Raw genomic sequence first — 27,549 nt, 5'->3', positions numbered from 1 at the left:
TCTTTTCCGATTTCTCCCGATAACAAACTACCGCTGTTTGTTGCAAGGCTTGTTATCGTTTATCTAGCTCGGTATCTCAGGAAATAAATACACTCTCACATATTTATCAAGTGTAATAATCTATCATATACACCGAAATGTATGTGGTCAAAATATGGAAAATAGACCAAGCCTACAAAGAAAATTGTTGGCATTCAACACTGTTGTTCACTGCCTATGTAAAAATAGAGATATTCTATTCGGCAGTCCATTGACGGCATTGTGTGGGTTCCCAACAATGTATCGATACTGGTGACCTATACATTGACTTCTATATAATTAGTGTACAGTGAGGGCGCACCACTCAACAAAATCTTGACAATTTTCCCGTAGTGATTAAATCCAACATATGATAACACTCACAAATATTCAAAGATGATCGGAATAATTACTGGATGAATTGGGAATGACTTAGCTAACGATATCAGAAACAAAGCTAAATACATTTCTATTTTGATTGACAGCGACACTGATAGAGCTGTGCAGGAGTGTGAAATAGTCTACATGCGATGAGTAGACAAACCAACTTGTAAACTTGTGGTGAATTTAGTGGGACAGAAGGAAGTTCAACACGCACATGCCGATGGTGGTGTTACTGTTAGTGCAACAAAAACTATTGTGACATAGTTGATGAAAGTTGGAAGCAGTCGAAATAGGAATGTATACACTTTACCCACGGATGAAATAGGGCAATACTACTATATCACTTCACTGTATTAAAGTTGTTAAATTATTAAAATGCTTACCATGACATGTGTAAACTTTCTGATGCGTAATTATAGCAATGTTATGTCGGTTTGAATTTCATTTATTATTTGCCATGGAAATGGATGGGTGTACACATCCCGCGTATGTAGGGGATCACGAAAGCAGAGTGGAGTCGAGGATGGCAAGCTTTCCTGTGCTGAGAATAGGAGGTGGGCATTTCAACAACATTTTTGACAACTAACTTTCATTGGGACTTGAAAAACCACAGATATAGAGCTAAATTTCTTGCATAAATCATGAAATGCAAGACTATGTCCTTATGGAAGGCATTCAGTTTAAATCTGGCTTTATAATGTATTGCCACTCTTTTGTATCTCTTTCTCTCCCTCTGTTTTGTTCGCGGCTGTTTTTACAGAGTGCATTTCCACTGTGTCTGACTGTCTGTCTATCTATCTATCTGTCGCTATCTGTCAATCTGTTTGTCTGTCTGTCTGTGTCTATCTGTCCATGTCTGACTGTCAATGTCTGTCAATATGCCTGTCTCTGTGTGTGTTAGTCTAGTCTGTCAATATGCCTGTCAGTCTGTCTGTCTGTGTGTGTGTTAGTCTAGTCTGTCAATATGCCTGTCAGTCTGTCTGTCTGTCTGTGTGTGTGTGTTAGTCTAGTCTGTCAATACGCATGTCAGTCTGTGTGTGTGTGTTAGTCTAGTCTGTCAATATGCCTGTCAGTCTGTCTGTCTGTGTGTGTTAGTCTAGTCTGTCAATATGCCTGTCAGTCTGTCCGTCTGTCTGTCTGTCTGTGTGTGTGTGTTAGTCTAGTCTGTCAATATGCCTGTCCGTCTGCCTGTCTCTGTGTGTGTTAGTCTAGTCTGTCAATATGCCTGTCAGTCTGTCTGTCTGTGTGTGTTAGTCTAGTCTGTCAATATGCTTGTCAGTCTGTCTGTCTGTGTGTGTGTGTTAGTCTAGTCTGTCAATATGCCTGTCAGTCTGTCCGTCAGTCTGTCTGTGTGTGTGTGTTAGTCTAGTCTGTCTGTCTGTCTGTCTGTCTGTCTGTGTGTGTGTGTTAGTCTAGTCTGTCAATATGCCTGTCAGTCAGTCAGTCTGTCTGTCTGTGTGTGTGTGTTAGTCTAGTCTGTCAATATGCCTGTCCGTCTGCCTGTCTCTGTGTGTGTTAGTCTAGTCTGTCAATATGCCTGTCAGTCTGTCTGTGTGAGTGTTAGTCTAGTCTGTCAATATGCCTGTCACTCTGTCTGTGTGTGTGTGTTAGTCTAGTCTGTCAATATGCCTGTCAGTCTATCTGTGTGTTAGTCTAGTCTGTCAATATGCCTGTCAGTCTGTCTGTCTGTGTGTGTGTTAGTCTAGTCTGTCAATATGCCTGTCAGTCTGTCTGTCTGTGTGTGTGTGTTAGTCTAGTCTGTCAATATGCCTGTCAGTCTGTCCGTCTGTGTGTGTTAGTCTAGTCTGTCTGTCTGTCTGTCTGTCTGTCTGTGTGTGTGTGTGTGTGTGTGTGTGTGTGTGTTAGTCTAGTCTGTCTGTCTGTCTGTCTGTTGATCAATCATGCTGCTATAGCTGGTTTGAATTCATGGGTGAGTGGGGTGTATGTTTGCATAAACTACTACACGTATATACAAAACAATGTATGATTTATACATGTGGTGATGTTATGCTTACTAGTTATAATACTTTGTCTCAAATCAATTAAATATAATACCTGAGGCTGAACTCGAATTTCCTGCTGATATTCCTGGTTCCTCTTCTTAGCATCAGTTGTGCTATTGGACAGCACAGGATATCTGGGATTACCATCAGTTGTGCTATTGGACAGCACAGGATATCTGGGATTATTCACAGGATGACCAGGTGGAATCATATTGCCTTGATGCAGTGCCTGCACTCTTTGCATTTCTACTGCCCTCTGTTGCATCTGGGCCTGAGCCTGGGCCTGAGCTAGGTGTACCATTTGAGCTTGATGTAGCACAGCAGCATCAGTCATGGGAACAGCAGGTAGACGTGTGTTGTTTACTTTACCTGGCAGCATGTGGTGTCTCATTCCCTGCTGTAGCATATGAGGATGTAAGGGTGCACTAGCTCTGATGGTTGAGGGCAGTGCCTGCACTGGACCATACATATTTATTTCAGTTTGAGACATGGTGGTTATAGGTTGTACATGCATGAGGTGGGGTGAATGCTGCATAGTTTGGTGAAGAGAATGTGAAACAACAGCCTGTTGGTGATGAGTGGTATGTGTGTCTACAACACCTTCTCTTGAGTGTGCAACCTGTCTGGTATTTAAATGTGGAATCATATTCATAGCTTGATGTTGCTGTCGGCTAAGTTGCTGCTGTTGTTGTTGTTGCTGATGATGATGATGAAGCTGATTTTGGTGATGGAGTTCCAGTTCTTGTCTTCTGGCTTGTTTATCTACATATGGAGGTGGCATGGGTATGTGGCCTCTCTCACTAATCTGACTCCTTGAATTCTTTGGTGATATTTTAGGATAGGATTGAAGTGATGGCATCTTTCTTGCTGGCAGCTCCATCATCCCTGGCTGGACCACAATTGGTTTGCCTTGTGTTGTTGGTACCATTGTCATTTGAGGTCTTTGTAACTGCAGAGCTAGCTGCTCTTGAGGTCCTGGGATTCCCCTGGATGACATCTCTTGATACTGTTTTGGATGTATTCCACCATGTTCAATAACTTGAGGGTTAGTCCTCACCTCTTTATGTCTTTGGTTATCAAAGTGTTCATCAAAGCTTCTCCTTTCAATTTCTGTCATTCTACATCCAAAGCCTACCTTACTGTTACCTTGATTGGTAGCTTCAAGGACTTTCAATCCTGTATTTTGCATTTTGTTTACTTCATCTGGGAAATTAGTTTGGACACTGTGCTGCTGCATGTGGACACTTTCGACTGGAATAGGTCTATCCTGTTGTTCAGATCCAGCCTGCATTCTTTGTTTTTCAAAATTCTGCAGGAGTTCTCTGTCTAGACGAATTTTCTCCCTGGCACACTGCATCTTTCGTAACAGTTCAGCTTTTTCTTTTTGTTGGTTTATCAATTCTTCTCTTTCCTTTTCTTTGAAGTTTCCTATCGCAGCAAGCCTCTCAAGTTCTCTTTTTTGATGGAGAAATTCTTGTTCCATTAAGTACTCCTTTGCCTGAATTTCATGAAGTTCAGCAGACTTCTCGCTGGACCATGTGTCCTGAAAATTCTGATTCTTCACTTTGTTGATTGTACGACTGGCATTCTGGAGGTCTTGTTTAACTAATTCTTTTGGATGGCCTGCTTTAGAAATGTTCTCTGATGATGTCTGCTTCATTTGTATATTGTGTGTATTTATTTGGTGTGAAGCTGTTGTAAAATTCTCATCACGACCTTCAAGGTAGAGAGATATTGGTCTACTCGGCATTGTGTTTGTTGAGAATGTTTTGTGAATATCTGCATGGTGGTTGCCTTTTAGTGGGTGAAGGGATGGCTCGGAATGTACAGTAACAGCTTGCCACTTCTGAACTGGCTCGTTTGCAGATCTCATTTCCATACATGGCCGCTTAGCTGAATTACTTCTCAATTCAGGCATGGATTCACATGTCATTGGCCCATTTGGATTTGCATGAAGTATTTGAGACTGCTGCAATGAACTCTGATTGGCTGACTGGTTGATATGATCTTTATGAGCTTCATTGCGTTTAAGTGCCATTTGTTGTTTTTGAGAATGGACTGCTAGCCACTCAGCATGAGTTGATGGTATACCTTGGTTGCTTGTAGCAGCAGTTGTAGTAACTTGCTGTTTAACAAGAGCTTCCTTCATCTGTTGCTCGTATGCCTGATGCATTTGATGCTCACTGATGGCATATGCATGTTGTGGTAGTGCTTGTTGCTTGGCATGTTTTGGGGCAACATTCTGAGGCACGTTAGCTGCTATTTCAGTGTTAGGTTGATACACATGTTCTGCAATGGTTTGAGGAAGAGCTGACTTAGCTGTTCCATGGCATGGACACTCTTTATCTTTCTGTAATACAAAACCAGCCGCTGCTTTACTGTCACCTGGAGGTTTGAAGGCACTGTGTTCTCCTGATCCAAGATTATTCCTTGGAGCAGCTGTGCAATTGACAGGTGCCATGTTGTGGGTAATCAGCATTGGTGTAAAGGTCTTTGGCCCACATATATGTGGATTCATGTATGGAATGGAGCTTGGTTGGACACTCTGGACAGTCATCACAGGAGTGACCACAGCAGGTTGGGGCAGTTTCTCTTTGACAGCAGTATAGGTGATAGGATGCTTACTGCTAGTTTTCATGACTGGGTATGCTGTAGCTTTCACAGGACTCTTAATGTGACTTAACTGATTCATGGCAGTATCTCTATTCTTCTCTGGTGTTGATGGCGACACTTTGTTGTCTGGTGTAGGGCTATCATTAATCACATGTATTTCCATAGCCTTGATGTCTTTTTCTAGGTGAGATCTTGACTCTGGCTCTGTTTGCTTTTTTTGTGGTAACACTTTCAAAACAGGAGGAACACCTTGAATGCTGGTACCTACCAAAATAATCATAGAGAAAAAATTCTTCAGCAACCTAAAAGATGGAATATGTGAAGTGAATATGTGTATGTAAGAATATTTGGAGAGTGACTTACTGTAACTTTGAAATTAAAAATATAATGATTGAATACAACTTCCATTTATAACTTACAAAGTTTTACAAAGTTATCTCTTAGTATTCTGCCATGCTTGCCTTATGTCCCATAGGGTATTATAACAGATACCCCCTCTCCCTCCCCCTAAATACTTTGCTCCAGTGTCTAATGGATGAATTTGAATTTTCTCCTTACATTTTGACTCAGAAGTTAAAGTTCAGGTTCAAATATAAAGATATTATAGAAAGGTCATATATGATAATATAGAGTGTTATTTTTTGTTCTTAAACTACTGTACATATGGTTGATTTTTACACAAAATTATGACCACCACCATCTAGTAAGAATTAGTTATCTAAGCAGCAGCATGTCCTGTGTGTGCATGTATGCAAGTGTGTGTGTCCTTTGTTTTGTACCATCTTTGGACAGGATTGAAAGAATTTGATCACATTTAACGATAAAGCGCAAAGTGCAAAGAGTACAATATGCAAGAAATGGCTTTATTTTGCTAATTGATTGTGAAGATTAAGGTCATGGGAAGTGGTCATAATTCTAAATAGCACCAATGGCATTGTAGCATGACTGTACAGTTTTTAAAAATGTTTATCCACATCAAAAAATGTTTATGCTGATCAATGCTAGTTATAGGTGTTCATTTGCTGAATGATTATCTAGTTGCCTATCCAACCCTGTTGTTAATGTTATCTTTGCAATATAAACGATCATTTGGCAGTTGCTATGGGCGAGGTCATGTTGCTACACATATCTGCATAGATCTTTCATATGTTCATTGTCTATGAATTCCTGATGTTATCTTTGTGATATACATCATCATTTGGCTGTTGCTATGGGTGTGGTCTTGTTGCTAGGCACACTTACAAACATTTTTGAATGTTTACTCATTTGTCTATTAATCCCTGTTGTTATCTTTGCAATTTGTGCAACCATTGTGCTATTGGCGTGGTCTTGTTGCTAGGTATATTTTTGAATGTTTTTTCACTTGTCTAAGCATCCCTGTTATCTGTGAAATACACCATCACATGGATGTTGCTATGGGTGTGGTCATGGTTGCTAGGGATATTTGCATACATTTTTGAATGTTTACTCACTTGACTACCAGATGATATTGTTTTTTTGCCAATTTAAAAATATACTGGCATTTGGTTGTTGCTAAGGGCATTGCCATGGTTGCTATGGGCTAATTGTGTAAAAAAAGTTTGAAGATGTGAGTTTATGACCAAAATTGACATTTTTAGACCTAATTTGCATATCACTAATGGGATCATCATATTATGAACAATTCTTAATCTAAACACCACTAAGAATACTCCCATCAAATTTCAACCCAATCTACTGAATCACTGATTGGATCATCATATCATGAATAATTAACCAAATTTCAGTACAATGTAGTTTTGGAATTAAACATTTTTGACCAAAAAGACACATTTTCACACCTAATTTGCATATCACAGTTGGGATCATCATGTCATCTACAATTCTTAATCCAAACAAGCCTAAGAATGTTCCCATCAAATTTCAGACCAACCTTCCCAGTAGTTTTTGAATTTAAGTTTTTTGACCCAAATTACACACCAGTGGTAAGATCATTTTGATTTGAACAATTTCCAAACTAGACACCCAAGGTAATACACCCACCAAATATCATGCTAATCGGTCCAGTGGTTTTTGACTTTAAGTCCACACACACACACGCACGCACGCAAAGAAAGCTTACACCTGATAATATGAGGTTTAACACTTGAATGGAGTCTCTATGTACTACAGTTTTTAGGTTTTGTAGTAAATCATGATTTTTTGCATCAAATATGGCTGCTGTTCAGTAAAGGGTGGTTTGAGCACCAAAAATAAAGGTTGCATTACCTACAAACATGATTTACAAGAAATTGGCCGTAACAAAATTAATGAAAGTGCCTGTGATATGACAGAAATGACTTGATTTTAATAACTGACCCTAAAGGTCAAAGGTCAGTATTGTAATAGAAAGGTTGCATCTGATAATATGGGTGTAGACACTTGAATGAATTCTCTATGTACTATAGTTTTGTTGAGTTTATAAAGTAAACATTGATTTTTAACTACAAATAAGGTCACCATTCGGTCAAATTTGCATATTGCTCAAAACAGTGACATACATGTCCCATTTGTTATGTCACCTTTGTACCAGGTTTGATTGAAATTGATTATTGTATGTCAGAGAAATGGCATATTACAGAGGGACGGATGCATACATGCACGAATGCACACACGGATAGACAGAGTCTACGTAATAGCACCCGTTTGGGGCTAACTACATATTTCTTACACATACCCATTTCCAGATCAAAGCCAGACCTGCCACTGAATTTGACATGTGCAATGCCATACAAAACAAAATTTATATTATTGTGCTGAGTGAATTTGTTCCAATTACCTAATCATGGACGTGAACAAATTCCAAGAAATGTGAAATTGTATAACAGAATGTATTGGTTGACTTTGTTTCACAGATGTCTCTGATGTAAGCCATACAATGCAGGCAAGTTTAAGTGATAGTAGTTATAGTATATGTTAACTGTTTTATTAATACCTGTTGATTTCAATAGCTGAGATCCAATTCTCTCTAGATTTACTTCTGCAGGGTCTTTTGTACTTTCACTGTGAACATTGACAGGTTTGACACTTGTTTCTTCCACAACTCTCTTTGCATTATCATCCCCATCGATGACTGGTGTTTGAGTTGCAAGTGTCTCTGCTGTCTTGTTAGTATCGCTACGCATAGTAACATTAATAGGGTCCTTCTTCAATGGAGGAGGGCTTGTTAATATTTTTGAGGTCTTCAATGGTGGAACACTCTTTCTTTCAAACACTGTCACTGGGTCTAATGAGGTATGTAGATCTATGTTGGTATTTGCTATATCATTCTGTTGAGCTATGGTGGTTTGTTTTAAACTTAGATCTAATGGCTGATCACTAGTGTTGGTGCTATTCCTATTTATTTCAGGAGATAAGCTGTCATCTGCAACTTCTTCTTCTATTTCGTTGTGCTCTTGTTGAGGTACTTTCATGGAAAGATCACAAGGTTCATTTTGACTGCTCACTTCTTCAGTGTCTTGACCATCACCATCAGGATGATCCACTGCAGGAATGGTAGCATTGCTTTCTTTGGTTCTCACTGCAACTGACGGAGGGCTACTCTGATTGTCATCTGCAAATACAAAGATCATATCAATAACACTATACATGTACACACACACACACACACACACACACACACACACACACACACACACACACACACACATACACATACACACACAACACATACACACACACATACACACACATACACATACACACACACACAACACATACACACACATACACATACACACACACACACACATACACACACACACATACACATACACACACACACACAACACATACACATACACACACACACACACACACACACACATACACACACATACACATACACACACACACACAACACATACAATATAATGTAAAATGTCTGCTGGAGTAAACAGAGCTTAATACATTATATGTACAGCTGTACAACCAACACAATACTAAAAACTTTATACTATACAATAAGTACTATAAGTGCAATACTTAGAACTTTTGTACATACTTACCACTATCATTGTTGAAAAAGTCATACTCATCACTTGTCTTCAGTGTCATAGACAATTCTTGGTCATCTTGACCCTGACCTTGACGTGATGTCACTTCTGATGATTCTTCTGCCACTATCTTTACTTTGTCTTTCTTTTGTTCCTTCAGATGTTTTGCCATGAGCCAGTTATGTCTTGGTAAATCTTGGGCAAGACGTGCAGCAGTACTTGTGTCTTCTGAGTCTTTGTGTTTCATCTTTAATTTTTTGTTAACACCTCCAACACTGTTCTCAGTATCTATTCATCAACAAATAAAGCAAACACATTTTGTGAAAGATTTAAATACAGCTAGGTTGAGTGGATTCATTTTATTTTAGATTGCCCAAAATTGTGAAAGCACATGCTGTTAGTAGATATTTAAAAAGCTGTTTGTAATTTCTTCTTTAAGCATTTACTTGAACAGAACACTTGTCAATGTTACATGAACAGAACACTTGTCAATGTTACATGAACAGAACACTTGTCAATGTTACTTGAACAGAACACTTGTCAATGTTACTTGAACAGAACACTTGTCAATGTTACATGAACAGAACACTTGTCAATGTTACTTGAACAGAACACTTGTCAATGTTACATGAACAGAACACTTGTCAATGTTACTTGAACAGAACACTTGTCAATGTTACTTGAACAGAACACTTGTCAATGTTACTTGAACAGAACACTTGTCAATGTTACATGAACAGAACACTTGTCAATGTTACATGAACAGAACACTTGTCAATGTTACATGAACAGAACTCTTGTCAATGTTACATGAACAGAACACTTGTCAATGTTACATGAACAGAACACTTGTCAATGTTACTTGAACAGAACGCTTGTCAATGTTACTTGAACAGAACGCTTGTCAATGTTACTTGAACCACTTGTCAATGTTACTTGAACAGAACACTTGTCAATGTTACTTGAACAGAACACTTGTCAATGTTACTTGAACAGAACGCTTGTCAATGTTACTTGAACAGAACACTTGTCAATGTTACTTGAACAGAACACTTGTCAATGTTACTCGAACAGAACACTTGTCAATGTTACATGAACAGAACGCTTGTCAATGTTACTTGAACAGAACACTTGTCAATGTTACTTGAACAGAACACTTGTCAATGTTACATGAACAGAACACTTGTCAATGTTACTTGAACAGAACACTTGTCAATGTTACTTGAACAGAACACTTGTCAATGTTACTTGAACAGAACACTTGTCAATGTTACTTGAACAGAACGCTTGTCAATGTTACTTGAACAGAACACTTGTCAATGTTACTTGAACAGAACGCTTGTCAATGTTACTTGAACAGAACACTTGTCAATGTTACTTGAACAGAACACTTGTCAATGTTACTTGAACAGAACGCTTGTCAATGTTACTTGAACAGAACGCTTGTCAATGTTACTTGAACAGAACACTTGTCAACGTTACATGAACAGAACGCTTGTCAATGTTACTTGAACAGAACACTTGTCAATGTTACATGAACAGAACACTTGTCAATGTTACTTGAACCACTTGTCAATGTTACATGAACAGAACACTTGTCAATGTTACTTGAACAGAACACTTGTCAACGTTACATGAACAGAACGCTTGTCAATGTTACTTGAACAGAACACTTGTCAATGTTACTTGAACAGAACACTTGTCAATGTTACTTGAACCACTTGTCAATGTTACATGAACAGAACACTTGTCAATGTTACTTGAACAGAACACTTGTCAATGTTACATGAACAGAACACTTGTCAATGTTACATGAACAGAACACTTGTCAATGTTACATGAACAGAACACTTGTCAATGTTACTTGAACAGAACACTTGTCAATGTTACATGAACAGAACACTTGTCAATGTTACATGAACAGAACACTTGTCAACGTTACATGAACAGAACACTTGTCAATGTTACATGAACAGAACACTTGTCAATGTTACTTGAACAGAACACTTGTCAATGTTACTTGAACAGAACACTTGTCAATGTTACTCGAACAGAACACTTGTCAATGTTACATGAACAGAACGCTTGTCAATGTTACTTGAACAGAACACTTGTCAATGTTACTTGAACAGAACACTTGTCAATGTTACTTGAACAGAACACTTGTCAATGTTACATGAACAGAACGCTTGTCAATGTTACTTGAACAGAACACTTGTCAATGTTACATGAACAGAACACATGTCAATGTTACTTGAACAGAACACTTGTCAATGTTACATGAACAGAACGCTTGTCAATGTTACTTGAACAGAACACTTGTCAATGTTACATGAACAGAACACTTGTCAATGTTACATGAACCACTTGTCAATGTTACATGAACAGAACACTTGTCAATGTTACTTGAACCACTTGTCATTCTTACATGAACAGAACACTTGTCAATGTTACATGAACCACTTGTCAATGTTACATGAACAGAACACATGTCAATGTTACTTGAACCACTTGTCAATGTTACTTGAACAGAACACTTGTCAATGTTACTTGAACAGAACGCTTGTCAATGTTACTTGAACAGAACACTTGTCAATGTTACTTGAACAGAACACTTGTCAATGTTACTTGAACAGAACACTTGTCAATGTTACTTGAACCACTTGTCATTCTTACATGAACAGAACACTTGTCAATGTTACTTGAACAGAACACTTGTCAATGTTACTTGAACAGAACACTTGTCAATGTTACATGAACAGAACTCTTGTCATTCTTACATGAACAGAACACTTGTCAATGTTACTTGAAAAGAACACTTGCCAATGTTACTTGAACAGAACGCTTGTCAATGTTACGTGAACAGAACACTTGTCAATGTTACGTGAACAGAACACTTGTCAATGTTACATGAACAGAACACTTGTCAATGTTACATGAACAGAACACTTGTCAATGTTACATGAACAGAACGCTTGTCAATGTTACGTGAACAGAACACTTGTCAATGTTACGTGAACAGAACTCTTGTCATTCTTACATGAACAGAACACTTGTCAATGTTACATGAACAGAACACTTGTCAATGTTACTTGAACAGAACACTTGTCAATGTTACATGAACAGAACACTTGTCAATGTTACTTGAACAGAACACTTGTCAATGTTACTTGAACAGAACACTTGTCAATGTTACTTGAACAGAACACTTGTCAATGTTACTTGAACAGAACATTGTCAATGTTACATGAACAGAACACTTGTCAATGTTACATGAACAGAACACTTGTCAATGTTACATGAACAGAACACTTGTCAATGTTACTTGAACAGAACGCTTGTCAATGTTACTTGAACAGAACACTTGTCAATGTTACTTGAACAGAACACTTGTCAATGTTACTTGAACAGAACACTTGTCAATGTTACTTGAACAGAACACTTGTCAATGTTACATGAACAGAACACTTGTCAACGTTACTTGAACAGAACACTTGTCAATGTTACTTGAACAGAACGCTTGTCAATGTTACTTGAACAGAACACTTGTCAATGTTACTTGAACAGAACGCTTGTCAATGTTACATGAACAGAATGCTTGTCAATGTTACTTGAACCACTTGTCAATGTTACTTGAACAGAACGCTTGTCAATGTTACTTGAACAGAACACTTGTCAATGTTACTTGAACAGAACACTTGTCAATGTTACTTGAACCACTTGTCAATGTTACTTGAACAGAACACTTGTCAATGTTACTTGAACAGAACACTTGTCAATGTTACTTGAACAGAACACTTGTCAATGTTACTTGAACAGAACACTTGTCAATGTTACTTGAACAGAACACTTGTCAATGTTACTTGAACAGAACACTTGTCAATGTTACATGAACAGAACACTTGTCAATGTTACTTGAACAGAACACTTGTCAATGTTACTTGAACAGAACGCTTGTCAATGTTACTTGAACAGAACACTTGTCAATGTTACTTGAACAGAACACTTGTCAATGTTACTTGAACAGAACACTTGTCAACGTTACATGAACAGAACACTTGTCAATGTTACATGAACAGAACGCTTGTCAATGTTACTTGAACCACTTGTCAATGTTACTTGAACAGAACACTTGTCAATGTTACTTGAACAGAACACTTGTCAATGTTACTTGAACAGAACACTTGTCAATGTTACTTGAACCACTTGTCAATGTTACTTGAACAGAACACTTGTCAATGTTACTTGAACAGAACACTTGTCAATGTTACTTGAACAGAACACTTGTCAATGTTACTTGAACAGAACACTTGTCAATGTTACTTGAACCACTTGTCAATGTTACTTGAACAGAACACTTGTCAATGTTACTTGAACCACTTGTCAATGTTACTTGAACAGAACACTTGTCAATGTTACATGAACAGAACACTTGTCAATGTTACTTGAACAGAACACTTGTCAATGTTACTTGAACAGAACGCTTGTCAATGTTACTTGAACAGAACACTTGTCAATGTTACTTGAACAGAACACTTGTCAATGTTACTTGAACAGAACACTTGTCAATGTTACTTGAACAGAACGCTTGTCAATGTTACTTGAACAGAACACTTGTCAATGTTACTTGAACAGAACGCTTGTCAATGTTACTTGAACAGAACACTTGTCAATGTTACTTGAACAGAACACTTGTCAATGTTACTTGAACAGAACACTTGTCAATGTTACTTGAACAGAACACTTGTCAATGTTACTTGAACCACTTGTCAATGTTACTTGAACAGAACACTTGTCAATGTTACTTGAACCACTTGTCAATGTTACTTGAACAGAACACTTGTCAATGTTACATGAACAGAACACTTGTCAATGTTACTTGAACAGAACACTTGTCAATGTTACATGAACAGAACACTTGTCAATGTTACTTGAACAGAACACTTGTCAATGTTACTTGAACAGAACACTTGTCAATGTTACTTGAACAGAACACTTGTCAATGTTACATGAACCACTTGTCAATGTTACATGAACAGAACACTTGTCAACGTTACATGAACAGAACACTTGTCAATGTTACTTGAACAGAACGCTAGTCAATGTTACATGAACAGAACTCTTGTCATTCTTACATGAACAGAACACTTGTCAATGTTACTTGAACAGAACGCTTGTCAATGTTACTTGAACAGAACACTTGTCAATGTTACTTGAACAGAACGCTTGTCAATGTTACTTGAACAGAACACTTGTCAATGTTACTTGAACAGAACACTTGTCAATGTTACTTGAACAGAACACTTGTCAATGTTACTTGAACAGAACACTTGTCAATGTTACATGAACAGAACACTTGTCAATGTTACTTGAACAGAACACTTGTCAATGTTACATGAACAGAACACTTGTCAATGTTACTTGAACAGAACACTTGTCAATGTTACTTGAACAGAACACTTGTCAATGTTACTTGAACAGAACACTTGTCAATGTTACTTGAACAGAACACTTGTCAATGTTACTTGAACAGAACACTTGTCAATGTTACTTGAACAGAACACTTGTCAATGTTACATGAACAGAACACTTGTCAATGTTACTTGAACAGAACGCTTGTCAATGTTACATGAACAGAACACTTGTCAATGTTACTTGAACAGAACGCTTGTCAATGTTACTTGAACAGAACACTTGTCAATGTTACTTGAACAGAACACTTGTCAATGTTACTTGAACAGAACACTTGTCAATGTTACTTGAACAGAACACTTGTCAATGTTACTTGAACAGAACGCTTGTCAATGTTACTTGAACAGAACACTTGTCAATGTTACTTGAACAGAACATTTGTTAAATGGCAATGCGACTACAGGAAATAAAGACATTTTCATACCAGATGTAAACTGAATGCCCTTCTGCAAGGACAAACCTTTAAATTGTTGTACCTTCACACTTTGTCTAAAAGAAAAATTCTGCACTACCAGACCTGACATTGTATATCCATGCATTAGTTATGACAATAAAACGTAGCTTTGAAACACTGGTCGACACAGCGTACATATCCGCTTCTGCAAAAGTTGAGTCATAATTTACATGTATAGTGAATCTGGGTGTACATTGCACATACATATATAGTGAATCTGGGTGTACATTGTACATACATGTATAGTGAACCTGGGTGTACATAGTACATATACATATATAGTGAATCTGGGTGTACATTGTACATACACATGTATTGAATCTGGGTGTACAAGGTACATAATTATATATATAGTCAATCTGGGTGTACATTGCACATACATATATAGTGAATCTGGGTGTACATTGTACATACATGTATAGTGAACCTGGGTGTACATTGTACATATACATATATAGTGAATCTGGGTGTACATTGTACATACACATGTATTGAATCTGGGTGTACAAGGTACATATATATATAGTGAATCTGGGTGTACATTGTACATACATGTAGTGAATCTGGGTGTACATTGTACATATACATATATAGTGAATCTGGGTGTACATTGTACATACACATGTATTGAATCTGGGTGTACAAGGTACATATATATATAGTAAATCTGGGTGTACATTGTACATATACATATATAGTGAATCTGGGTGTACATTGTACATACACATGTATTGAATCTTGGTGTACAAGGTACATATATATATAGTCAATCTGGGTGTACATTGTACATACATGTAGTGAATCTGGGTGTACATTGTACATACATGTATAGTGAATCTGGGTGTACATTGTACATACATGTAGTGAATCTGGGTGTACATTGTACATACATGTATGCTCATAGAAATGCAATAAGGTGTCCTTCCATATGTATGCAGCTAATGTCATTCTACATGTTTCACACAAGACACACATTATGTTTATTGGTTAAGCTTTTCGCATCAACAAACGTTTTGTGTGAAATTTTAACTTGATCAACAAATTTCATAGAATGATAATTATGTATTAATATAATTTATTTAAGCATTATCAAAGTACCTGTACACATAATAAATGTTTGTTAACAATAATTCTCATACTCACTTTTCCTTTTGGAGGCCGTGGAACGTCTGGTTTTTCTTGTATATCCCATACCATGTTCATTCTCTGTACTAACACTGTCTGTAGAGGAGTCTTGGGAGCCATCTCCAACTACATCGTCTGTTTTTTGTACTTTCTCAGTGTCTTTATTCTTTTGAATACATCTCCTTCTTCTTGGGAGAGATTTTGTAGAAGTTGATTTGGTACCTTGGTTTCCATCCTCCTCAGATGTACGTCTTTTATCATGAGGAACTAACACATTTAACTGTGATGTTTCTTCACTGAGGAGCTCCTCAAACTCTGAGCCATGCTTGTCATGCAAGTCTTTGGTTAAACTATCAATGATATTGGATAAAGTGGGAGATTTGTCTGCATTAGACTTTGTTTCCTTTGACTTCTTGGTTTCAATATTACTGTTTTCAACATCAGTTTTGGTAGTACCAGTTTGCTTCGTTGACTTTGCCACTTTTCCCCCATCACTAACATTATGGTCTGTACTTCCACCTCTTCTGCTGAGATTAGATAATCTTTGACTACGAAGCACCTTTACTACTTGTTTTTTAGAGTGATCATCCTGATATTTTTTCATTTCTTTCTGCTCAACCACATTTCCCCTTTGGAGTTTTTCCCCCAGGCCTCTAGTTACTCTCAATTCCCGTTTGGGGAGACAGGATTGATCATTTGCATGGTCCAGTTTTTTATCCATTCCATTTCCTGTATTTTCTTTTTTGTTCTGTTCCCTTGGTGATTTCAAAGTGTCAGTCTGATTGTTGTCATCTGAACTACTTCTAGGGACCTTTTCTGGAGACTTGCTCCTCAAATGCCAACGTTTGACCATTGCATTTTTGTAGTTTGTACCTTGAATTGTTGGTTTGATTGCCATATTCTTTTCTTCCAATGTCTTGGACTCTTCTGGTTTTGGTATTGGTGTCTGCATATCTGGTACATGTTGTTCAAGCTGTGTTGAATCTTTTTGTGTGATGGAGGAGACAACTCTCTGATTATTCTCTGTTATGGTATCACATGGCTGTACAGATTGAAGAATTGGGCTTTGAAGCATTGAAACTTGCATGGCATGCTGTAAAGGTAAGGGATTACTTACTGGAAACTTACTGATAACCGTGGGATTTTGATGTGGACTTAAAATCTCAGAAGAGACAGCACAGCTTGTTACCACTGGAGATCCATGTGTAGTTATATTGAGATTGTTTATACTCATTGGTTTGGGAAGGATCGGAGTAGGTTTTCTGACTGAAGCACTTGTCAAAGTTTTGTAACTGGTCTTATCCTTTGTTGAAGTGCATGTAGTGGTTGTCATGTCTGCAGGTTTTGATGTGACACTACTAGATGTTAAAGTTGGAGTTGACACTGCAGTAAGCATTGGTGTTACTGGAATATTACCATGATAAGAAGCCACAGGTGGTGATTGACATTCAGCAGTTATGGTTTCCTGACTGAGTTGATGTGAAATGTTCATGCTCTGCTCTTGAGTTAACCTCTCTGTATCCTCTTGTTCAAAGGCTGATTTATTTACCAGTAAAGTGTTGTCTAATTCTGTAACATTTCTTGATGTAGAAGTGTGATTCTTTAGGTCCTCTGCAGGGTAATTCTCTTCTATCCTTTGCCTGTCATTTTCTGAAAAAGAATCTTCACAATGAGAAGGGTCTTTATCAACTGTCTTTTTAATTGAATCAGTCTCATCCAGGGTGTTGCTGCAAGACATTTTCCTGTCCTTTGGAAGGGGTGTTTCGTTTTCATTTTCATTCACATTCTCGTTATCTCCTGTTTGCGTCTTAAAGCTGTTAGGAGCACACTCCAAAATGTTGCTGGTTTTAAAGTTGATAGGAGTACACTCTAAAATGCTGGTATTTTCCCCTTCCTTAATGTCTTTGGTCAGGTCATTGACAAGTACATTTGGACTTTTCTCTTTCACAATTTGATCATTATGAAAATTGTTGCAAGAGTATCTAGACTGAGTGGTGTCAATAGTCAACCTAGATTCAATCCCATTGTTATTTTCTGATTCTAGAAGACCTTCTACAGCTCTGTCTTGTTCCACAAGGATCTCATTCTGTTTGTCTATGTCTACAACAGATAGTTCAGAGGTGTAGGACAACATCTCAGGAGCTTGAGATTTCTCTGTAATGTGATTTGGTAGTTCAGTGTTCTTGTTTGTTGTGATAGTATCAAGCGGTATGGATACAAGTAACTGAACGCCTTCAACTGGTGGAGTGCTCTTACATGATTCTTCACCCACAGCTTTGGATTCAGATGATGCTTGTAAATCCTGACTGTAAATTGATGTCTTACTTGCACTCATAGCTTCTGTCTCGGCCCTTATTTTGTTGTTATCATTGCAATCAAAAATTGAGGTCATCTCTTTTTTTTGCTCATTTTGCATGGATTGGGTTTGTTGCCTAGATTCATTAAATTCCATAACACGAGCCTGAACAACCTCCGCATGTTCTTCGAGGGTCATTACTTTCTCTGAGCTGCTCCTGCCTTGGGATACACCTTTTCTTCTTTCATCAATGCCTGGTAATTTAGAAGTGGGCCCTTTGGGATCTTTTGCATTTCTTGTTTGACTTGATCTGCAGTCTTCTGATAATTTCTCATTTTTAGATGATATCAAAGTGTCTAATTCCTGTACTATTTTTTCAGTACTCTCTTCTTCATTACCTTGAGTGTGAGTAGAGTCTTTCTTAGGAGAACTTGAACTCTTTTTTATTGGGATAAGTTTTGGCATTTCAGATTCAGTCTCAGCAGGTTGGTTAGAGTATTGGTTTGGAAATAGTTGAGGTGGATCACCTATTGACTTTGTCTGAGACATATTCTTTTCAGATTGTTGTTTTGGTTCATTGTCTTTTTTAGAAACAGAAGCTCCCTGGTTTGCAGGGTCATCTTCACCCATACCTTCGTCACTTTGGTCTGTATCACTTGCCATAAATTTGTCTGGCATCGTTGAGGATATACTCTCAAGTTGAGGTATTAGGAACTTCTTCTGAAAATGTTGTGTCTTCTGGCTGTCTTCTACATCTCCATTATGTTGAGGAGCTTCATTTTCATCTATATTTCCTGGTACTACTCTGAGTTCAGAAACAAGTGGGTTTCCTGTTTTATTGTCGTTACTATTGCTTGGTGAGTGGTTTGGTTTAATGGCGACACTTGCACATTCTTTTTCCACGTTGGCTGAAGCAGACTGCTTTCTTTGAAGGAACTTCTGCAATGGGATCTCTCTTTCCATTCTCAATTTGTGTGATGTACTAACAACATTGTTTAAAGAGGTTGTAGATATTATATTGCTTTGACTATTGGAAATAAGAGAATTATTATTGCTTGTTCTTTCATTTTTTATTTCGATTGTCAGACTCTGTCGCTGTCTGTAAGGGTGCGTAGCAGAACGGGCTGTCGCTAGTACAGATTTTGTTGAATTACTTTGACTGTTTATAGCTTTTGACTTGTCTATTTCTCTATGCTTGTCTAAATACACTTGGAGGGGGTCTTCCCTATTGCTTTGGGCACCAGATGAAATTGGTGTAATAATACTTTTAGACTCACTTTTATCAACACCTTGTGAAAATGCCTGCGATTCTGACTTTTTGCGATATTCCAACTTCTGTCCATCTTCTCTGTCATACACTCTGTTTGTGTTTGTGTTAGTGCTGGTGTTGTTATTCTGTTTGCTTATTGAAGGAATCTTATACTTTTCTAAAAACTTGTCATTCCACCCAGTCATCTTGACAGTGGCATTGGTCTTCTGATGTAATGCACTGTTGAATCTCATCCTTTGTAAACTTGTATGCCCAACTTGGAATGGATCTTTCCTATCTAACTTTGCTGCATCACCTGCTGGCATTGAGTGGCTCCTCTTCATTGGATGAATTGACACTTTGTCTGTTGTAGATTGACTATGGCTTCTATCCATGGGATTATTCTTAAAGGGCCCAGGACTGGAAGACATTCCTTCTATCACAGCTATACCACTCTCAAACTTTATGCCATCTGTATTTTCTGATGGCAAGTCCTTACTGACAAAATCTGATGGCAAGTCCTTACTGACAAAATCATCTGCTTTTCTCGAAACAATACACGATGAATCGATTCTGTGTGCCATAGACAGTCGTTTTGTTGCATTTTTCCTAGATGCTAAGTGACTATACATTGCTATGCTGCGTGCTGATAGAGCTTGCCTAAGAAACTTTGAAGGTCTTTTTATTGAACCATCTCTAGACAGAGACCGTTTAATGTAATTCCTCAAATTACAACTTTCAGAACTTGCTTTCTTGCTTCGTACTTCAGAGTTTGATTCTGAAGTACTGCAAACTAGTTTGTCTATCTTCTGATTTTGTTTGACTTTGACTTTTGTTATTTCTTCTTCAGGTTCTGAAGTTGAATCTAGTAGAGAGAAATCAGAAGTATGCTTGGTGACAAGTCTCGTCCTCCGTGGTCTGTCTTGATCTTTTTTTCTCTGTCGTAACCGTGTGTGAATGTCATCAGCTATGTCGCCACTGTTTTCACCTTCTGTATCAGATTCTGTAAGATCTCCAGAATCCTAAAAGACAATGATAAAAATTACAAAATTATAACACGTTCATGAATCAAAAGCGGCATTACACCATGGTTAATTAACTTGCACATTTGTCACAGAATATGCAAAAATAACTTCTTGTTAAGTTTGAAAAAATAGCGTTAATGGCGTTGTAGCACAACTGTACAGTTTTTAAAAATGTTTACCCAGATGCTGATCCATGCTAGGTATATGTGTTCATTAGCATTATCCAACCGTGTTCTTATCTTTGCAATATATGTGATCATTTGGCTGCTGCTATTGGCGTGGTCAGTTGCTAGGCATATTTGCATACATTTTTTGAATGTTAGTCCAATTGTCTATGAATCCCTGCTGTTTTCTTTGCAATATACATCATCATATGGCCGTTGCTATGGGCATGGTCTTGTTGCTAGATATATTTGCATATGCATGCATTTGCAAATGTTTATTCATTTGTCTATTAATCCCTGTTATCATTGCAATATGTGATAGTTTGACTTGCTATGGGTGTGGTCTTGTTGCTAGGCACATTTACATACATTTTTTTGAATGGTTATTCACTTTTCTATTAATCCCTATTGTTATCTTTGCAATAAATGTGATCAATTGCTGTTGATATGGGCATGGTCTTGTTGCTAGGCACATTTGCATACACATCTTGAATGTTTGTTCACTTGTCTAAGAATTCCTGTCATCTTTGTGACATACAGTTACTAAGGGCATGGTCATGGTTGCTAGGGATAATTGCATACATTTTTTGAATATTTTCTCACTTGCCTACCAGATAATGTTGTTTTTTTAGCAAAATATACGGGCATTTGGTTGTTGCTAAGGGCGCGGTCATGGTTTCTAGGGCCAATTGTGTCAAACATATTGAGCAAAATCTGCAGAATAACACTTCTAGAAACATCTAACAAAATGTCATTTTCATGTCATGAACAAATCTTAATTTAAACATCCCTAAGCACATTCCCACCAAATTTCAGACCAATCTACCCAGCAGTGTTTGACCAAAAATAACATTTTTTTACCCAGATCACACACCTGTGATACAACCATTTTGCTTTGAACAATTTCTCAACTAGACACCAAAAGTAATGTCCCCACAAAATACCAAGGCAATCAGGTATCTAAAGGTACCAAAAGTGGTAAAGTGCTCGGTAAAGTGCTCGATCGAGCACTTTGCTAAAAACAGCGAAGTGCGCGTATGGCGCCTCCAACGTCCGGCGTCCAGTCTCAATTCTAGCCTCCATTTTGACAGCTGTCTGAAGACGTCAAATAACGCACTCCCATATACAGTCGAAAACTTCGAATATTTCAGGAAGAAGAAATATTTTGTTCTGCGTGCGTCACAGAATTCGTATTGGAGATGTAATGGCAGTGACATTTGTAACATTGCATGACAAAGAAATAATATAAAGGAAAACTGAATTTCTTGGTGTACATGTGGGATTTTTTAGTGTGTGTCTAGATGCGAGAGCGAAGATTTTTCTTGATCGTTGAACACGAAAATAAAGTCTGGGTGTAAGTGTATATCATGTTCACTACATTTCTATTGAATAGATTCACTTCTTTCAGTATTATCAGATCGTTAATAGATGACAACAAATATTGCTATCGAAAACATAAGTGCGAAAACATTCGTGTGAACAATATTAATTTCAGCCCTTCTCAATAATATTTTGATAGTCCTGCTTACATGACGGTGCACGAGTCTATATTACTGACTTGACTCTGGACAATTGTTATCCAATCATGTTCATTTGAAATACGCAAATCATACATTTTTTTCCGTCCTATGTGACTCAGTCCAAACACAGATACTTTCAGGCAGACACCAACCAAATTCATGGACACTGATACAGACGTTCGCTCACATACAATTTTAGGGACTTTCAACAAATACCCGTCGTCCAAATTCACAATAACGTTTGAGACAGACGCTAACAAACCAAATTCATGAACTTTCAAACATTATCATACTTTCATACAGACACTCGTCGTGGACTATAAAATGTAAATTATCTATACGTGAAATTCCGACATGCTCGTCCAGTAGTGTTCTGGTGAATTATCTAACAAAATCTTCCCATTTTGATACGAAACTTTGATCAGTCGAACTACAGCGAGTGTCGAACAATGTGTGAAACCAAGTTTTAGGTAAATAGCAAATATGACGATTTAGTAGTTAAAACATCTTGCCCCATCAGACACACAATTCCTGAACAAAAACTATCGAGTTTAGGAGTCGATCATGCGCCACACGACCACGTACATGGTCAAACATGCATGGTCAAATGTCATATCAAAAGATGATGTTGGTAACTGAGGATCTCATTTCTTTTTCACCTTGAAAAGAACGGCATCATTTCATTTTCTAAAAATATAACATGTACATTTTCGTGAGTTCGAGAGTCTTGAGTGAGCTGGCTCTTTGTAGATCTTACTTGCATCCTCTCCCCCATTGCCTTGAAGTATTACGTGTCTAATGTCTGATTCGGATACACGTTCAGACATCGGTTGTATAATGTACTAGTATTTGAGTTCATAACTTGACTATAAACATAGCTTCCCATTACAGTTGTAATATTGCCTGGAAATTTCACTGAAAACGTTGTGCCACAATCTTGTCGTCAACACGAGTCCGGGGGTCCTGCACGCTCATATAAGGAAATTGAATTTGCGGTACTTCAACAACGATACTGACGTCGGTCACGCCCGGCACACTTTGATCAAGACTGGTTGTGCTTTGTTGTAAATAGAGTACAGTACTTTGGTGAATGTTCAACCCTGAACTACGGCTGATTCATGTTAGGCTGAAGAAATATATATATATTTGTTTTTGGAAAAAGATTGGTCTGATCTTGTACCATATGAGGTGTCACACGTGATCTTCCATCCACGTCTTTGGAGGCGCCATACGCACACTTTGCTGTTTTTTGCAAAGTGCTCGATCGAGCACTTTATCGAGCACTTTGACAATTTTTCCACCTTTACATACCTCAGGCAATTAGTCTGGTAGTTTTTGAGTTTAAGTTTGAGTTTAAGATGGACAGACAGACAGACAGACAGACAGAGAGACAGACAGACACTTTGCCATGCCTATAGCACTACTGAACCTTATCAGTTCAGTTGTGCTAAAAAAGTCTATATAGTGACTTGATGTATACATTGTATAAAAACTCTAGGTATGTTCATCATGGATGCACAAGTCGTCTTCTTCCACTTTTGATTACGTCTGACATGTTTTAAACAAATCAGTAGTCCTTTAGTCAGTAGTCTAACAGAATATGACAGTGACAATGATCCAAATTTGTTGAAGGTGTTGAACAAATATGTCTGTTTCCCAACACAAAGTGGAAAAAGAAAACTTGTGTATGAATTGTGTAAAAATAAACTGTACTTCATTTTCATATAATTTTAATTCATTACAGTAACTATATATTGTTGTTGTTACTCTTATCCTCATTGCAATGAAACCTGTGTATACATGTACATGTACACTTACTTACTATGCACTGCTTTCCAAATCAGTCAGACAAAACAGACCCATTAAAGTAACGATTGTTACACATCAACAGAAACTGTTTAACTAAGTACCTGAACCTTGCAACAACTAATATATATTGTAAAGATAACATCAAAGGTTGTATTTATCATTGTTTACATCTGAACTGAAAGTATACAAGTTTTGGACTTTGTGAAAGCAATATCAATTTCATAAAATTTTGCAAAATATTTGTGAACACTGACACATCATAATAATTCCTTGAAAACATCTTGCCTTGTTTCCATAGCAATAACATTTGTCAACAAGATTTTCATTTAAACGCATGCATATGTATATATTACGTAACAGACACACAGACACATATAGCTGCAATAATTGTAGCGTTTGATGTAATTTTGAGGGCTTTTTCGTCTGTTTTTGTGCCTTTTTTCGTTCCGACGTTTAACCCGAATCAAACACTACAATTCCTCTAATGCAAATGCAAATAGACGAGACCACATTGAAAACGTGAGCGACGGGTCAACGTACTACCTGTTTCAAACTGCTGCATGCCTTGCTACATTTGCCGATTTTGACGGAATTGGGGTACCTCTGAACACTTCTTTGGTCTTGAAGGCTCCGTAATTAATGTTAGCGTTAGGAAATGTCCGATATTTTGCCAGGTATTAAAGGCGTAATTTAGCAGAAAAGTCCACCCAACTTTGCGATTCAGATCTGAATTGGTTCCGTCTATTTGCATTTGCATTAGAGGAATTGTAGCGTTTGATTCGGGTTAAACGTCGGAACGAAAAAAGGCACAAAAACAGACAAAAAAGCCCTCAAAATCACATCAAACGTAACAATTATTGCAGCTAACACACATACACATACACATTACCATATGCCTACAGCATGACTGAATCTTGTGCTAAACATATGCCGATCACCCTGAACTAAATGTTTTTTATGGGTGAAATACAGCAGATCAAGCTACGATGATTGGGCTTAGTGTACATGTACATTCAGCTGATAGTGCATGGGGAACTGAGAAAATGTTGTAACCATCAAACTTACAAAATCAGCACTCGTCTGTCTATCGTCTTGCACTTGCTCTTTTTTCTCAAATGGATTTTCAATGAAGGGGCAAACTGTTGCTTCAGTACAGTACACACACATCCAAGGTGCATCAAACTCTAAGGCACTCTCTGGAATGTTAGGCACATGGCATCCTTGGTGAAAACCTGTAAAGAACAAGACATAAACCTGATACATAAATAAACACTAAAAATAATGCATGTGTATATCTTTATGTGGTTCTGTATTATCTATAGATATGACCTAAAAGAATTAGCAACAGATAATTGCTTCAAAGTGTCTGCAATATGTAAGTAATAACTTGATTTTGATGGTCTAACCCTGTAGGTCAAGGTATAGGTCAAAGGTCACTGTCATACAAGAAAACTTTCATGTGGTTATATGGGGTTAGACACTTGAATGGAGTCTCTATGTATTACATTTTTGAGTTACGTAATATAGTGAGTTTTAATACAATTATGGCTCCCATTCAGCAAAACTGATATGAGCACCAAAAATAATATTTGCATATACATTTTGTAGTTCTTTTTTCATATGATTTGTAAAGATGATTTAAAAGAAATTGGCAATATGTAAATGAAACAATGTGTCTGTGATAGGCAGGAATTGACTTGATTTTGATATCTGACTGCCAAGGGTCAAGGTCAAAATCAAAGGTCAAGGTCTCAACAGATAGGTTGTATCTAATAATATGAGTACTAGACACTTGAATTAAGTCTCTAATACTAGTATATGTTTTGAGTTAAGCAGTAAGTATTGATTTTTAACTACAAATATGGCCGCCATTTAGTCAAATTTGCATATATCATAAAACAAAGTGATGTGCATATGTCCCATATAAATGATAATATGTCACCGTAGTGCCAGTTTTGAAAGAAATTGGATATGACATCATATTATGGACAGACGGACAGACAGAGGAAGGAGCCCATTGTAATAGTCCACCCTCTAGGAGACTAATTACAAGTATGATATCATTAACTGTGTTGACATTATTCAACTGATATATATTCTTTAGACTTTATTCCTTTTACTTTGGTAAGTGTACGGGTCACTCTAGGCCCTATATTCAATTTTGAGCTCTGTAAATATGTTAATGATATGAATATGTGAATGAGACTGCCCCTCTATTTTTCAATTTGTGAAGAACTCCATTGCTCAAAGTATCATTGTGGCTAACTGCCATAGAGGTATATATGAGTACAGTCTCTAGGTGAGAGCGCCACCAATGTTTATAAAGAGAAAATGTTAAAGACAAATCCATCATTACTCCGGATGTCAACCACCTATATGAAGGAAGGAAATATAGATTTTTGTCTGCCATTTAGTCAAATTTGCATATATCGCAAAACAAAGTGAACCATATGACATATTGTCACCTTTGAGCCAGGTTTGAAAGAAATTGGATAATGCATCTCAGAGGAATGACATTATGGACTCATGGATGGGCAGACGGACGGACACACGTACAGACAGATGGAGCCCATTGTAGTAGGGGACAAAAAAATAGTACAGCTCCTAAGGAACTGTTTGCTTACCAATACTTCTGTTAAATATCTATGTTTAGATAAAAACTGACATATGGTTTAAAATACCTCCAGCAAGGGTGTAGTTTCTCTGTGCATGAATATTGACTGCATTGTGACCATCACTTTTATAGTTTACCTTACATGTAAAATGAACAATCACCAACACTTTTGAGTTTTATCATACCCAAAAATTTGGAAATCTTTGTCCATACTATACATGTTAATAATCATGCTAGTACAATGTATATTCACTTATAATACAAAATCTCCATGGAAAACAAGCCAATTCACCAACCCTGCATGTCATGATTTGTAGGGATGAAAATGGAATTCAAAATACTCTCTGTTATTGTGTTGGTCTTTTAATACACCTAGGTATTGTTAATGGGGCAGTGCTCAAAACAAATAAGATGTCACATATAGCTGTCAATCCACTGCACTATAATTTTTGTATGCTATTTATTTGTCTATTAATCCCTGTTGTTATCTTTGCAATGTACAATGTACATGATCATTTCGCTGTTGTTATGGGTGTGGACTTTTTGCTACACAGATATGCATACTTTGTCTTGAAAAGTATTGGTATCCTAACTAGAGACTGAAATCAACAGCCCAGCTACCACATATCAAAATATTCTTCCCAGTGTTTTTTTTTTTACTTTAAATATGTCATTCACAGATAGGCAGGCAGACAGACAGACAGACAGATGGACAGACAGACAGATGGACAATACTTTATCAGGTCTCATGTCTATAGCATAAATGAACTAGTCTTGTTTTAGTTCAGTT

At 37.3% G+C, this 27,549-nt stretch overlaps 1 protein-coding gene across 1 annotated transcript in view; it reads right to left on the bottom strand.

The window, feature by feature from the left end:
* The window catches only part of LOC144449823 (uncharacterized), a 129,670-nt gene that overhangs the window by 9,771 nt on the left and 92,350 nt on the right, over positions 1-27,549 (bottom strand). Inside the window, exons 3-7 of the mRNA XM_078140396.1 lie at positions 25,211-25,377; positions 16,101-20,649; positions 9,044-9,319; positions 7,972-8,589; positions 2,458-5,282 (exon numbers count right to left, since the gene is read on the bottom strand). Coding sequence (XP_077996522.1) covers positions 2,458-5,282; positions 7,972-8,589; positions 9,044-9,319; positions 16,101-20,649; positions 25,211-25,377 — 8,435 coding nt within the window. The remainder of the gene's footprint in view (positions 1-2,457; positions 5,283-7,971; positions 8,590-9,043; positions 9,320-16,100; positions 20,650-25,210; positions 25,378-27,549) is intronic.

The sequence above is a fragment of the Glandiceps talaboti genome, chromosome 18, assembly GCF_964340395.1.
Source record: "Glandiceps talaboti chromosome 18, keGlaTala1.1, whole genome shotgun sequence".
In the NCBI taxonomy this organism is placed as follows: domain Eukaryota; kingdom Metazoa; phylum Hemichordata; class Enteropneusta; family Spengelidae; genus Glandiceps; species Glandiceps talaboti.
This window is presented reverse-complemented; position numbering and strand designations above follow the sequence as displayed.